This window comes from Trachemys scripta, chromosome 8 (genome assembly GCF_013100865.1).
Source record: "Trachemys scripta elegans isolate TJP31775 chromosome 8, CAS_Tse_1.0, whole genome shotgun sequence".
NCBI classification, from domain to species: Eukaryota; Metazoa; Chordata; order Testudines; family Emydidae; genus Trachemys; species Trachemys scripta.
The window spans coordinates 96,356,805-96,373,209 of record NC_048305.1 but is presented as its reverse complement, the minus strand read 5'-3'; the positions used below and the strand labels follow the sequence as shown (position 1 = coordinate 96,373,209).

Genomic DNA, 16,405 nt, shown 5'->3' with positions numbered 1-16,405 from the left:
GATATATATACACACATACAGAGAGCATAAACAGGTGGGAGTTGTCTTACCAACTCTGAGAGGCCAATTAATTAAGAGAAAAAAAACTTTTGAAGTGATAATCAAGCTAGCCGAGTACAGACAGTGTGATAAGAAGTGTGAGAGTACTTACAAGGGGAGATAGAGTCAACGTTTGTAATGGCTCAGCCATTCCCAGTCCTTATTCAAACCGGAGTTGATTGTGTCTAGTTTGCATATCAATTCTAGCTCTGCAGTCTCTCTTTGGAGTCTGTTTTTGAAGTTTTTCTGTTGTAATATAGCCACCCGCAGGTCTGTCACTGAATGACCAGACAGGTTAAAGTGTTCTCCCACTGGTTTTTGAGTATTTTGATTCCTGATGTCAGATTTGTGTCCATTAATTCTTTTGCGTAGAGACTGTCCGGTTTGGCCAATGTACATGGCAGAGGGGCATTGCTGGCACATGATGGCATATATCACATTGGTAGATGTGCAGGTGAACGACCAGTGGGAGAACACTTTAACCTGTCTGGTCATTCAGTGACAGACCTGCGGGTGGCTATATTACAACAGAAAAACTTCAAAAACAGACTCCAAAGAGAGACTGCAGAGCTAGAATTGATATGCAAACTAGACACAATCAACTCCGGTTTGAATAAGGACTGGGAATGGCTGAGCCATTACAAACGTTGACTCTATCTCCCCTTGTAAGTACTCTCACACTTCTTATCACACTGTCTGTACTCGGCTAGCTTGATTATCACTTCAAAAGTTTTTTTTCTCTTAATTAATTGGCCTCTCAGAGTTGGTAAGACAACTCCCACCTGTTTATGCTCTCTGTATGTGTGTATATATATCTCCTCATTATATGTTCCATTCTATATGCATCCGAAGAAGTGGGCTGTAGTCCACGAAAGCTTATGCTCTAATAAATTTGTTAGTCTCTAAGGTGCCACAAGTACTCCTGTTCTTCTTTTTGTGTGTGGTAGCAGAGCCAGGATTTAAACCCAGATCGCCTGAGTCCAAGTGCACTGCCTTAACCACAAACCAACCATGCTTAAAGAGAGAAGACCGTCCCTTCTGCCCCGCCAGTATGTGAACCACTGAGCAGGCTGACGCTACAAGCCAAAAGGAATGGGGGTAGAGGATCTGTGTGGGAGACCTGTTCAAAGCAAAAAGTACAACCAAATAAATTAAACTCTACTCAAAGAATAGTTCTCACGCCCGTCCCCCATGTGCAGGAGTCAGTGACAGCCCTACCACGACTGTGGTTGCCAGAGTAATGCTTGTCAAGGCTGATCACTCAGAAGTTTGCCTAACAATGGGCCCTGGAAAAACTTGGGTCACTTACCAGGCTCTCAGGGAAGTTCTAAGAAGTTAAGACATCCGCCATCAAAGCATTTCTGCATTGTCTCGGTATCTTATAATAGACCCCCTTCTGTGTGTGTGTTCGGATAGACCGGAGTCCTGGGAAGCCATCACAGTAGCTACCCTCTGAGTGACTGTGTTGCACAGTGATGGTGTAGCTGGGTGAAATCTCCAACAGCTTTGTAGTCGCCAGCCATGATCTACTCAGCGGCCCAGCCTCCAGCTGAAATGACACTTGTTGCCAGAGATCCTTACAGAGTGTGAGCATATCGTCTATCAATGGGTCCGTGTAACCAGCAGTTATCACTTCCCTGGGCCAGCCAGGGGCTACGGTAACATATGGGAAAATGCTGTTGATGGCTGTTAGGAATTCTTCACCTTGCATGTATCCTGGTGTCTCAAAGCTTCCAAAGGAGAGCGCCATGCTTATCCAGATGGGGTTCCATAAGAGATTCTGGGCATATAGCTTACTAAGGAGCTCCAGTGTAGGGCGAAGTGCTCCGGGTTCTGTTATGTTCAGGTATATACCCCAAGGATTGAGATCTCTGGATACTGTAACCAGACACTGTTCCAGGGGGCGGCCTGCTGATGGAGACAGTGCAATGGGAATGAGATTTCCAATGGTGCTATCCTGTAATGCAATGTCCAGGGCAATCATGCCCCTCTTATCTGGAGAACAAAGCAAAGGGAGATGGTTCATAACAGCCTGAGCCTCAGTGACCCCTTTAATGTATCAATGTATTTGTTATGTGTAATTAGCACGAAGATTTAAAGGGAGGAAATGAACTATGTCTCCATTATATGTGTTTGGCTAGAAACAATTCAACAGCTAATTTTCATTGGACTATATGATATTTAATTAATATACAACAAAATGATAGATACACTGATTGTCTGTGTAATTGATTCAAAGTGTATTCTTAACTGCAGATAACAAGCGCTTTCACTCTTCTATGCATCATCCTCCAGTTCCCAGTGTATCCTCTACAGATAATTAGTTATTTTGGGGGGAATAATTGATTCATATCTGGTAGCATTGTGAGACCCACGGTAGGGTAAGAGGTAAGCTTCCACCTTTTGACCGGTAGCATTAGATAATCTTAATCCTGCTTCTGACCTAACCTAGACCAGCGTTTCTTAAATGGGGGGTTCTGACCCAAAAGGGAGTTGCAGGGGAGTTGCAGTATTGCCACCCTTATTTGAGAGTTGCTTTTGGAGCTGGGGGGCCAGAGAGCAGCCACTGTTGGCCTGGTGCCCAGCTCTCAAGGCAGTGCCCCGCCAGCAGCAGCGCAGAAGTAAGGGTGGCAATACCATACCAGGCCATTCTTACTTCTGCGCTGCTGCTGGCGGCAGCTCTGCCTTCAGCACTGGGCTCCCGGCCAGCAGCCACCGCTCTCCAGCTGCCCAGCTCTGAAGGCAGCGCCACTGCCTGCAGCAGTAACGGTAGCAGTACTGCAATCCCCCCCTACAATAACCTTGTGACACCCCCTCCCCCCTCCACAACTCCTTTTTGGGTCAGGATCCCTACAATTACAACTCCATGAAATTTCAGATTTAAATAGCTGAAATCATGAAATTTATGATTTTTAAAATCCTATGACTGTGAATTTGGTAGGGCCCTATTCATAGATCTTAGTGTTGGTACTTTTCTCCTGATAGTCAATTTAAATATGCTTTTGCTCAGTTTAATCCGATTTATATCCCCATGTTTCACCCTCTCTCCTTGCACTATTCTCGTTATTGTGGTGTTTTTTGCAACACGTTCTGCAGGCTTTGTTCTAGGAGGTGCATAGACTACTCCTCTTATCCATTCCCAAGCTCTCAATTACCTAACCTGCCTCACTGCTCTGTCTGTAAGTTGGGTTTACAGGCAAACAGAAATGTTCACCGGGACTTACTGACCCTAGTCTGAGAACTATAGCATGAGCTACAACTCTTAGGACCTGCCAAGTCTGTGACAACTTATGAAAACCCCTCCAGTTGTTAGATCGGTACATGGGGAAAGACGTGTTACTCACCTTTAAGAACTGACAGTGTTTCCAGCCTGTTCTCATAGTGATCCATCCCATACCACTCTATCTGTAGTTCATCAGAGTCTGCTGGGTGAAAGTAATCTAGCAAATTGCCTCCAGGATAGTAGAATCTCTTTCTTGTTGAGTTCACTGTTGGGTTGAGAGGGGGGAAAAATGCTGAGTAAAATCATTCCCTTTCAGGGTACTGTGTGGGTTTTTGTCTTTAGGGCTATGGCGACAGTAGGATACGATGTAGGAGCCATAACTTGCCATCATTACAGCTGTACCAACTATGGTAACAGTTGAGACTGTAGTGTAGACATTGTTTCTCAGACCCCTTTCTCATCTGACCCTGCTCAAACTAGATCACAGCCTAGAATGTCACATATAGTTAAACACTGCTTAGTCCCTTGACCTAGCTTGAATGTGTCCCCAATAAGCAGCAATTTAGCTAGTAGTCTTAAATAGTACACACGATCGTTAAACTAAATCGGGTCTCTGGAATAGAGCCAATAAAACCCCATCTTGACTAAGTGGAGTACATCTGTTTATCCTTCTTGTACCAGAGGGGAAGCAACACTTCTGAGGAAAAAGGTGCCTACTAGTTCGGGAGGCGGTAGAGAGAATCACTGCTCCCAAACTGAAAGGGTCCGCCTCAAATTCTGCCAATCCCATGTGTTGTATAGAGCGACCCGAGAGCAGAACTTGGGAGCAATACTTCCTGACTCTACAGGATGACTAACCTGCAAAAGGCAGGGGAGAAAATGAATTCTTGTCTCTCTAATAATTCCTTGTTTGTTTCTTTGATGTGTAATGGAAACCTTGAATTTATTTTTTAATTCTTTTCTACTTAATTTTATGACTTTAGAAATGTAGGTCTGCTCTACCTTGGAAGAACCCAGAGATCTAATGAAATGATGACTCACAAAGGACTAGCTTAGGAGCTATTGAAGGAGGAAGACCTTTTTTTAGCCCAGACTGTTTCAAACTCTGGGAATTGGTTTTGGTTAACACCTCCTTAACTCTACTGGGTAATGGAGGCGTGGGAGAAAGGATGCCTTTGTTCTAGCTTCAACACCTGTGCCTCTTCAGTCAGAGTGCGCCATCAGTCAGCCATCCTTTATGGCCCCAACAAGTCTTCCGGCAACACTAACCGGAAACCAGACTTATGATATCTTCAAGGTAAAACAACTAGGAGAAGAAACCTTTTAAACAATCTTTCAGGCCTCCTGTGTATCGAAAAAAGAGCACACTCCCTTTCTTTAAAACAAACAAAATTCTTTACAGGGCCCAGAGCATGTGCCTATTTACAGGATTTAGCACCTTCACTGCACAAGTGCACATCAAAATAGAGCCAGGACATTTTCTCTGTCTTTCATGATTGTTCTTTGAAGTGGGTTCAAGTTAGCTGCTGGCCAAGGCGCACTTAGCGGGTCTCACCACCATGGGTGGTGGAGCGTTAGGAGGCAGTGTGGCGTAGGGGACAGGCAATGGAATGGGCGTCAGGAGCCCTGACTTCTTTTCCCAGCTCTGCCACTGAGCTGCTGTCACCTTACACAAGTCACTTCACCTCTCTAAGCCTCGGTTTCTTCTCTTTGTCTTGTCTATTTAGATAAGCTTTTTTGGAGCGGGGACTCTCTCCTCCTATGTGTATGTACAGCACCTAGCACAATGGGCACTACTGTAATACAAACATACACGCTGCTTCCTTGAACTGAGCCAGAACAGGATCATAAATGTCATAATAGATTTGTTCAGGACGGCTATTGTCCCGGATGAACAGGAGATCTTCCACGCTGATCGGATCCGTCTTCCCCTGCCACAGAGTCAGGCTATACCTGTGGAGAAGAGAGAGCGTTGAGCTGGCCTGGGGTTCTCGCAGGCTCTCTGGCTGGCTTTTCAGTAGTTGGAGATACAGTGGTCTAATTAGCCAGCGCTAGTTTGGTCCCTTTCAAAGGGAAGGGTTTAGTTCTGAAAATAAGTGATGATCTGGAAAGACAATACTGTCCAGCGTCCTAAGCAGCTCCCTTTTAATGAGACACACTGTAGGAGGGTTATTCGTTTGCAAGTGTCTGACTATAGAAAGGTTTCTGCAACATGGGAATAATTTGTACTTGGAGGCCTGACCCCTTGGAGCTACAGTGTAGGCAAGGTGCTGGTGGCCAGTAGTGTTCTTTAAGTCAGCGGTTCTCAACCAGGGGTACATCTTCTAGGGGGTACTCAACTCCTCTAGATCAGTGTTTCTCAACCTGGGGCTTGCAGCCCCCAGAGTGGTCATGGGACAGGTTTAGGGGGGTCGCAGCTGCAGGGCTGGCATTAGGAGGTGACAAGCAGAGCAATTGCCTGGGGACTCATGCCATAGAGACCCCCCACGAAACCGTTACATGCTCCAGCCCCGGACGGCAGGGCTTGGGCTCCAGCCCTGGACGGCAGGGCTTGGGCTTCAGACCAGGCTCACCAGTGACAAGTAGGCTGAAGCATCACAGGGAAATGGAAGTACAATACTTATATGCCAATGGATGTATTTTATAATTCTATGGTAAAAAGGAGAAAGTCGGCAATTTTTCAGTACTCGTGTGGCTGTGCCACTTTTGTATTTTTAGTCCTGATTTTGTTTGCAAGTAGTTTTTGAGTGAGGCGATACCAAGAGTACTCAAGCCAAATCAGACTCCTGAAAGGTCAGCTGGAAATGTTGAGAACCACCGTTTTAAGTGGTTTAGTTAATCCTGCTCGAAGGACTAAAGATGAACATGTGCTGTTCACTCCTTACCTATCGGACTGAGCCAGCAGCCAGCTGAAATGAGGCCAAGCCAATCTCACCATGACGGCCCTGACAGGGAAGGTGACTCTTTGGGGCAGCGTCCCCACGATGCTGTGCATCTTTTGAATCATTTTCTGAGTGTAGGTTTTGTTGGGGAACAGAAACGAGTAGAGGGTCGTCCACCCCAGAGAGAGAGTGCAGTTTGGGAACTTCTCCTGGATGAGGGAGAGGAATCTAAAGGAACCATGTACAGAGCAACAGTTACTGTTAAGAGGTGCAAACAAGAAGCCAGTAAACAACAACTTTATTAAACCTACAAACATAAGAACACATCAGATGCCACTAGATGGCACTTTTTATATATACTGTCCTACACACGCTACTTTTTATAGACAACTCTCCGAACAGCTCCAACAGCAAGGACTCCCTCCCCTCCGCCCCCCTTGGGAAACAGATGAGAGTCTGGGCAGAACATGGTAGAAACTCATCACAGTGATGCATATTGACTGGGAAATTTTGCTGTGGACAGGTAGATTTTACTGTAGCTCGACGCTAACCCATTAGATCCTTGGCTTGCTCCTCATATGAAGCAGAACTGGTCTCTATATTGATTCACATAAGACTGCAAATGGTGCTGAGTGAAAATACCTGTCTGGTGACAGAATTCTGAATAAAAAGGTGAACTTTACCCCAGCCCATGCTGTGATTCCCATGTATTGTGAGCGATGCAGTAAAAGACTTAGTAATTTGGAAAAACTGTACAAAAATGTAGAGCGTAGGTGTTGGTGAACCTCCGTAAGTTTGGACTTTGGGCTGGGCTAGCCATTCCAGCTAATTTAAAAAAAAAAAAAGACGGGGGTATTAAAATCCTGGGTTAAAATGCCAGAGGTTGATTTAACAATTGTATATAAAATAGAAACTCTGTAGGTTTTTAGAGTAATTTCTGTAGGACCCCATTGGTTTGATTCCTATTAAACTGTACAGGATTTTTTTTTCCTTAATAGAGGAAAAAGTTCAGAGCTGAGGTTAAAAGTCCATTCTGTTGCTCCTACTTTAACTCACTTTCTGGTGGTGGTTGCTTCTTCCAAAAGAGTCTGAGCTAAATTTGGGATGGAAACCCCAGATTTTCAGTGTTAACTCTGTAACTCCTGGCTTTTTTGTGGGCTTAAAGGTGTAGCTTTTAATTTTTTAAATACAGTCTAAGAGCTCCTATTAATAACAGTATGTGCATTGAGAAATTTGAACAGATCACTTTAAACCAACAGAGTTCAAAAATCAGTTTCTCCTTTACTTACCTGCCAAGATCTGCTCAGTTTCAGGTGCACAGCTGGTTATAAAATGGTCCTGGGAGAAACAGTCCAGCAAGAGAGCCCAGCCCATAGAGGAGAATGACAACTCCCGGAGGTATCATGGTGGTGTCCCCAGATCAGAATTTATTTTTTTCAAGGGTTCAATTTTTTTTTTTTATTAAATGAAAAGTCAAAATTCTCTATGGAAAGCTGAGACTTTTTGCCAAGAAAATTGTTTTAGGTTTAAAAACAAATTTCTGCTAAAAACCATTTCAATGGAAAATTTTTGAGTGGCCCTGGCTGCCAGGGTTACTGGCTGTTACAGGGTAACCAAGGATTAGTAAACTCAAGGCTCCAGCAGGCAACTGGAGGAAGGAGTGATTTCTGGAACCTATGTTCTCCAGGGGCTTGATCCAAAGCCTATTGAAAGCCTCTCATTCACATGAATAGCCACTGGATCAGGCACTCAGTGACCTGGGATCTTAAATGGTTGGTTTTCTTCTTGTTTTTACCTATATAAACTTTTTTTCCCCACCTGTGTCAGCTCTTTAGCTGAACTCTATTCTTGGCACTTCTTGGGCTCACAGAGTTCTTACTGCGGTCGAGGATTGTTGCTAGTGTATAACAGACTATTTTGTTCCAAAGCTATGGACGTGATCAGTCCATGCTGGGATATAAGTAACTGAAAAGCGCAAAATAAGCCCTGAAAGTGATTTAAGAAAAATGTGTTTTACTCACAAACTTGCATTAACTGCCGTGTTTATGGGGACATTGGGACCCATTAGAATATCTGCGTTTAACCACAGAGGTCTATTGAGCTTCATTTCTGAGGATTTCTTTAATAAAATATCCAGAGATGGGTCAACTGCCTTGATGCTTTTGAAATCCAGCTTGATACCTGTCCGAGAAAGAATCCGTTGAGAAATTCCATTAGTATTGAATAGTAGCAGCTGGTCAATTATGCACAAATGAAAATAGGAGGCCTGTTTGTACAGCACCCAGCACCGTAGGTCCAGGACTAGGGCTCCTTGGCACTACGGTCCTACAAATAATTAATGATGATATCTTTAACACTGCCTACTGCTAGTCCCCAGCACTGCCCCATCATTCCCTGCCAAATGGGGTGTGAAGAGCATGCTTCTGAATTCCATATGTTCATAAACCACTCAGGCAAAAGGTTACATCCGCTTGTATACAAAGGTATAGCACTTTAGATTACCTTTGCTAGATGAGTTAAGGACGACATCCAGCCATTCCTGAAAAGAGTTGTCACTGTAAATAGTGGGGGGATGGGCCATGATGGGCTTGTCGGTCTCATTACGAGTGTTATGTCCTTCTATGTTGACATCTGCTTCCAGGACCATAGCATCACCTGTATGCACAGTGAATTCACAGTCTGAAGCCTTGACTGGAGTCTGTGTACGTAAATTACACCCTCCACACTTTGTCAGGGTCTTCACAACATAGGAAGGCAGCTCCCTATGGGCTGTGCACTCTGTTCATTACCCATCAAAGCATTTAAGCGTGTGCATGGTCATACTGAAGTTGATGAATTACTCAGGTGCTTAAAGTTGAGCATGTGCTTAAGTGCTTTGCTGAATAGGGGCCATGGTGCTTAGCTCTTGGAGGCTCAAGCCCTGTGTCTCTCACAGACACACAGGCGATGTTTCCTGCCTGTGCTAGACCAAGGAGACGCAATGTCTTTCTTTAAGCGGGATGGTCGCCTACAAGGCAGCCAGCAGCTTCACCAACAGCTCCAGGCTAATAGTTCCTGCTCTGATCATAAATATGGCCAGAGAAAGGATGAGCCCTTAGAGTCCATTAAATGATTAGAGAGGTGATAACAAAAGGCCTGATCCACTGGCCCTTAAAGTCAATGGGAGTCTTTCTATTAATCCCAGCTGGGGTGAAAAACTACTTTCGAATTTAGCTGGGGATTGGTCCTGCTTTGAGCAGGGGATTGGTCCTGCTTTGAGCAGGGGGTTGGACTAGATGAGCTCCTGAGCTCCCTTCCAACCCTGATCTTCTATGATTCTAATTTAATTGGGTTTCAAATCAGGCCCCAAATCACCCCCAAAAGGGGGTTCTTCTAAGCCTGGTGCTACCCATCGATTCCTGGGTAGAGTTATTACTGAGATTCTTCTCTTCCAGCTGTAACTAGTCCCTGGCCATTCCAGGTGAGTGATACCAGACTGGAAAGTTCCAGTTTTTCTTTCTGGAATGATTCCAAATGCGCCATGATGACCCTGAGTTAGCAGATACATCACAGATTAGAGGTTTATCTCATAAGGTCAGAAAAAGCTGCTTTTTTGGTACTGCCTTGCATCACCATGGAGCTTTCTGTACTTTCCTCTTGTACGTTATCACCACAAGATAAAACTGCTTCAGGTGAATGTGGCACAAAACAGTCAACTTTTACAGAGTAGCTTTATCTCATGAAGCTATAAGCAAGCCCTGCTTATCACTTCAGGTGAGCCCGCCTTTCAACGTATCCGGGATTTCTGCTGCTTGATTCAGAGTGTAGAACGATGGTCTCATCTGAACATTAAACTTGAGCAGACCTCTTCTCTTCCTAAAGTATTCTACTTTTTGCTAGTACAAAGCCCAGTTTCAAACCATTTCGTTTTATCTTAAATGTCGGATAACCCCCTCAGCATTGTCTTCTGGGTAGGACGTATCTTTCTTGCCCCAATCAGATAAATTGATAAATGAATCACTACAGAAACTCTACATATGCTCAGTTGCCACTATTTTGATCAAATCATGCCAAAATCTAATACGCTGAGTGTTTGCCTGAGCTCCCTACATTGTGTGCTGGCAGGTAACTCTCCTGAGTGAAATTCTGGCCCCACTGAAGTCAACTGGGAGTTTTGCCATTGACATCAATGGAACCAGGGTTTGACCCTATGGCTTTCCAATATCATGTAATTAGAAACATAAAGGATGGGGAATAAGATTTGCCAGAGTTGGCAAGACCACTGATACATGTAGTCCGGCATCCTGCCTTTGGCCATGCTTCAAAGGAAGGAAAACTCCCCACTAAATCAATTGTTCAGTGTTGTACCTGGTGAGAAAGGGGGGAAAAATTCCTTTCTGCCTCCTGTAGGTGATTTGATTACACCCTGAAGTGTGAGAACCGACTCCCCTTGTTATCTTAGCTTTCCTAGCTACACAGGTTATTACAGATGGAAAAAATATATTTTACTCTTCAAGGCAGCTGCCAGCTCGCTCTTTTTGTTTGCAGAATGATACCAGGTGACCAGCAATCCATCCTTCCTGTCAATGCTCCCCAGATTTAGCAGGTATTCTAACAGGTCTCCGTCTGTCTCAAAGGCTGGTTTGGGTGCAGAGTCTGAAATACCAAGGAAGATTTGTAATAAGTAATTTTTAGGGCTGCTGATTAATCGCAGTTAACTCATGTGCTTAACTAAAAAAAATTAATCGCAATTACAAAAATTAATCGTGATTCATCGTAGTTTTAATCCCACTGTTAAACAATAGAATACCACTTGACGTTTATTTTTGGATGTTTTTCTACATTTTCAATTATATTGATTTCAATTACAACACAATAAAAAGTGTACCGTGCTCACTTTGTTATTTTTATTACAAATATTTGCACTGTAAAAATAAAAGAAATAGTATTTTTCACTTCACCTCCTACAAGTACCATAATGCAATCTCTTTATTGAGAAAGTGCAATTTACAAATGTAGATTTTGTTTTTTTGTCACATAACTGCACTCAAAATCAAAACAATGTAAAACTTTAGAGCCTGCAAGACCATCAGTCTTACTTCTTGTTCAGCCAATCGCTAAGACAAACAAATTTGTTTACATTTACAGGAGATAATGCTGCCCACTTCTCACTCTCAGGTGCCATTGTAAATAAGAACAGGCATTCACATGGCACTTTTGTAGCCAGCATTGCAAGGTATTTACATGCCAGATATGCTAAATATTCTTATGCCCCTTCGTACTTTGGCCACCATTCCAGAGGACATGCTTCCATGCTGATGATGCTCGTTTAAAAAAAAAAAAGTGTTAATTAAATTTGTGACTGAACTCTCTGGGGGAGAACTATACGTCTCCTGCTCTGTTTTACCTGCATTCTGCCATATATTTCAGTAGCAGTCTTAGGTGATGACCCAGCACATATTGTTCATTTTAAGGACACTTTCACAGCAGATTTGACAAAACACAAAGACTGTACCAGTGTGAGATTTCTAAGGATAGCTACAGCACTTGGCCCAAGGTTTAAGAATCTGAAGTGCCTTCCAAAATCTGAGAGGGACGAGGTGTGGAGCATGCTTTCAGAAGTCTTAAAAAGAGCAATACTCAGATGCGGAAATTACAAAACCCAAACCACCAAAAAAGAAAATCAACCTTCTACTTGTGGCATCTGACTCAGATGATGAAAATGAACATACGTTGCTCCACACTGCTTTGGCTTGTTATCGAGCAGAACCCGCCATCAGCATGGATGCATGTTGTCTGGAGTGGTGGTTGAAGCATGAAGGGGGAGAGGGATAGCTCAGTGGTTTGAGCAGTGGCCTGCTAAACCCAGGGTTGTGAGCTCAATATTTGAGGGGGCCACTTAAGGATCTGGGGCAAAATCAGTACTTGGTCCTGCTAGTGAAGGCAGGGGGCTGGACTCAATGACCTTTCAAGATCCCTTCCGGAGATAAGCTATCTCCATTAATTTAATTTAAACGAATCTTTAGCACATCTGTCACATAAATAGCTTGTGATGCGGGCTACAACAGTGCCATGCGAACGCCTCTTCTCACTTTCAGGTGACATCGTAAACAAGAAGCGGGCAGCATTATCTCCTGCAAATGTACACAAACTTGTTTTCGAGTGATTGGCTGAACAAGAAGTAGGACTGAGTGGACTTGTCAAGCTTTAGAGCCTACATCATTTAATTTTTATTGCAGTGATCTGTAAGTTCAACTTTCATGATAAAGAGATAGTGTAACCACACACCTGCTGTCCCATCTAGTGGCATCAAGGGCGGGGCGGAGGGGGGGGGGAAAGAGAGAGAGTCTGCTCAACAGCCAGTTGTTTTTTTAGCTCATGCGGTAGAGGCTCATGCATTTAGCTCCAGCGATTCCCCGGTTCGATCCTGCACGCTGACAGTACACTAGCACTACTGTAGTGCTATTAGGTGAATTGAAACATATTGTTTCTTTTTTTTACGGTGCAAATATTTGTAATCAAAAATAAATATCAAGTGAGCACTGTACACTTTGTATTCGGTGTTGTGATTGAAATCAATATATTTGAAAATATAGAAAACCTCCAAAAATATTTTAAATGGTATTCTATTCTTGTTTAAAAGTGCAATTAATTGCAATTAATTTTGGGAAACAAATGTGAAACTAACCCAAGCAATAGCTGGGTTTTTGAAGAGTGGGACCCGAAGGGAAGTAATAGGAGAACTGCCTGACTGCTCCCAAACGTAGGACATCTTCTGTAGCACAGCAAGTTTCCTCTCTCATTTTGCTGATTTCAAGGGAAAGCTACCGCAGAGCGGGGGTGGGGAAAGGGTTAACACCTGTTGACTTTTTGGCTGTGACACAATGGAGTTAGTGCCAGGAGTGACTGTAACTGTCCTGTGACTCATTGTGTTTGCACCTGCAGTAAGAACGAGGAGAGTCTCAGTAGAAACTCACATGAATGGTGCTGGTAAGATGACAATGCAGTGAAGAGCCCCCTGGGATACATGCAATACCCATTTTTGATCTCCATATGCATAACAATGTAGACACTGATCCCTGCTAGGGCAGTGGTTAAAAACCTAATTAAAAAACTCCTTGCTCTGTGTAGTCCCCCAGTTCTAAATATTATGTCAGTAACAGACCGTTACAGGCAGACAAACAAAATATAAATCCCCTCTCCAGGCTGACAAACTGTATATTAAGTTTACCTTAATGCAGTTTGAAAGGACAGCTATCGCACCTGACAGAGGTTTGGGATGGCATTTATATTCTCCCTGAAGTGTCACTTCTGGGGAAGCTCTCCATACGTATCCTTTCTGCAGACAGACTCCAGGTACGCCATTTATTTTTAATGACTGAAGCCTATTCCTCCACCATGAATGGTGTGAGAGCTTCTTCCTGATCCACAAAGCCACCACACAATCATCATTCCATCTATCACACCTCAGTGTCTTCACTTTCTCTCGCCCCGACACACACACACACTCTCCTTTTAGCACAGCTGGCTCCCATCTTGTTTCTGCTTCTTTTTCCCGTGCAAATAATTTAGCCGCTTTCCCCAAATGCACCCTCTGGAGCCAATCAGCCAGAATCTAAGCTCAAGAAGCAACTTGGTACCTTGGGGGGGATTCCTGTTAAGGGTCAGACTCACAGCCAGTGCGATGCAGGTAGAAATCACCGCAACAACGCAGACACCAATCACTGCTGCCTCTGTTGCTCCTATGGAAGGACAACTCCTCTGACTGGAAACCATGACAGTCCTCTGAGTGCACCCACTCTTGGGCAGCTGCGTTCTGAAACTCCAGCTACCTTCAAAAGAAAGCTGAACGCACGAGGGCTGGCTGAGGCTGGGGAAGTTTATAATGATTAAACTCTTGCCGAAGGCTGACCGTGCCTATAGCTCAAACACGCTCCAAAGGCAGGAGCTGATACATACAGCAGCCTGATTCTTGGACAGCTTCTTTCTAACAGCTCTACCAGCCCAGCACTGCCTGTGGGGACTGTACCACAGGGAGGCCTTTATGGAAGTGCCTCGATGTAGGCGTCAGCCCCTCCTTCCTTCAGCTGTCATGTGGGCATGGCTGGATTGTCAGGGCCAAGTTCCAGTCCCTCGCTCCCTCCCTCTGGGAGCTGTTCTGTTAATGTCATGCCTTCGGTTTCCCAAGCCAGCACCAGACAAGTGCTCAGCTAAGGTTACACTGGGAGAATGCTAGGACGTGGCCAGTGCAGGCTGAGAATAGCGCGCCTGCGGGTTCGAAAAGAACAAGTACAAAGCCATGCGGCTGGGATCCCTGCCTGACGGCACTGAGACAAATGCAGCCAGTCAATACAGTAACCTGAACAGCTTAGCTTAAGGTTACAGTCAGGGCCGGCTCCAGGCACCAGCTTGCCAAGCAGGTGCTTGGGGCGGCCACTCCGGAGAGTGGCGGCATGTCGAGCTCTTCGGTGGCAATTCAGCGGACAGTCCCTCACTCCGGCTTGGAGCGAAGGACCTCCCGCCGAATTGCCATCGCGATCGTGGCTTTTTTTTTTTTTTTTTTTTTTTTTTTTGGCTGCTTGGGGCGGCCAAAACCCTGGAGCCGGCCCTGGTTACAGTTTGAAATGCACAGAAATCAGGAACTGCAAATGGGCGGCTACAGGAACCTTATCTCACCACATTGCACACAGCAATGTCAATTTCGACCTCAGGTACATCTGTGAAAACCTCACTGAAGTCCATCAGATTTGGGTTTTCCTCTCAGGGCTGGATGGGGCCCACAGTGCATGGATGTTGGCCCATGTAACTCCACTGAAGTCAATTGGAGCTGGGTCTATTTTCACTGGGTGAAGAACTGGCCAGTTATATTTAACAGTGTAACTAGGAACCTACCCTACACCCTGCGTACAATGGGCTAGTTAATCCCTCTGTGAGAACCTTATTCTTGATTTAAAACCAAAGACCGACACCAGCCTGACGGTTGCAAACCTCTGTGTAACTAACCCACCACTACAAATGTAATCCCCCATTTGGCACGGGCTTAGTACCTGTATGATGTGTGCACAGATGGGGACTTTGGACAGTCCCCAAGTTTCTGTTGCCTGGGCTAGTTTCATGCTGCTGCTGGTAAGTGTCCGACGCTTCGTCTGCTTAGTGTGCTGAAGACTAAAGCTAGTTGGTGGTGCCCCCAGTGAGACAAGGGGTTAATCACACTAAGGCAGTGGCTACCCCGCATGAACTCACAAATAATTCAAACTCACCCAAGCAAACAAATTTAAAAACAATAACTATAAACTTTATGTGAGGATTTGATTAAAGAGAACTAGACAATACAAATATTAAATGATTAAAATGCTTAAAGAGATTTAATAATGCTTTTTAATTACTAAAGGCTACGCCGGCAAGCAGCCGAGGTCAGGTGATCACACTTTTCCCCAATGTTCCTAAACAATAGAGTCTCCCCACCCTTGGTTCCCATGTCTCAGATACCCGGGTGTTGCACATAGAGACATGTTGCAGGCCTGCAAGGAGACGGTGTTAGAAACACACTTCATTACACTGAGAACTGGCAATGCAGGGCTTGCCGCTCCGGGTAGCTGAAAGCCCTTTTGCAAATCCAATATGCATTAATGGTGCAACATTAAACCCTACCTATCTATCTAACTATAACACAGGGGACTCACTCAGGGTCCTTTTCTGGCTGGGCAGGCAGGAGACTCATGCAGACAAGCAGGTCCTCCCTGGGGATTGCTGGAGAGGGACCCGTTCCCTCCTGGAATGGTTCTTTAAAGCTTTGAACCCCTGGGTTCAGTTGTAGTTAGGTCTCTGGAGCCCAAATCCCAGCTCTGGTGTGGGCTGGCAGGCTGCAGATGGCGGCAGGAGAACTGGATCTGTTGCCGGCAGGCTAGGGGAAGGAGAAGCAGATTGTCTTCTTCTGAGGCTTTTCTGTAGGCTGAGGTTACAGATAGGCCAGTTGCTGGGCCTGGAAGTGCTGTCGAGGGAGGAGGGTCGCCAGGGTGGCAGGGGGGTTGCATTCCCCCTCCTCTTCCTTCCTGCTGCCTGGGAAATCAGCACTGTAGGACTCTGTCGGAGACCCCAGGGAGGCCCGAAAGGTGAATCTCTTCTCTTGGGGCACAGCCCCCTCACTAAGAAGGTTGGAGGGGCTACATCCTTTCCCTCCTGCAATCTTGATGCCCCCATCAAGATTTAGACTCTACCTGATCAAAAGTCCAAAGTGTCCAATGTCCAAATCTGCAAGGTCTGCAAGTCACTTATCTAAATA

The 16,405-nt window shown here is 44.9% G+C and overlaps 1 protein-coding gene across 1 annotated transcript; it reads right to left on the bottom strand.

The window, feature by feature from the left end:
* Positions 1 to 980: 980 nt before the first annotated feature.
* FAM151A (family with sequence similarity 151 member A) lies at positions 981 to 14,124 on the bottom strand. The gene is made up of 8 exons (XM_034780322.1): positions 13,764 to 14,124; positions 10,633 to 10,779; positions 8,647 to 8,799; positions 8,166 to 8,325; positions 6,148 to 6,372; positions 5,076 to 5,215; positions 3,384 to 3,527; positions 981 to 2,034 (listed from the first exon to the last, which is right to left on the bottom strand). Exons 1-8 carry the CDS (start codon positions 13,897 to 13,899, stop codon positions 1,367 to 1,369), a joined length of 1,773 nt encoding a protein of 590 aa, XP_034636213.1. The 5' UTR covers positions 13,900 to 14,124; the 3' UTR covers positions 981 to 1,366.
* Positions 14,125 to 16,405: the final 2,281 nt, after the last annotated feature.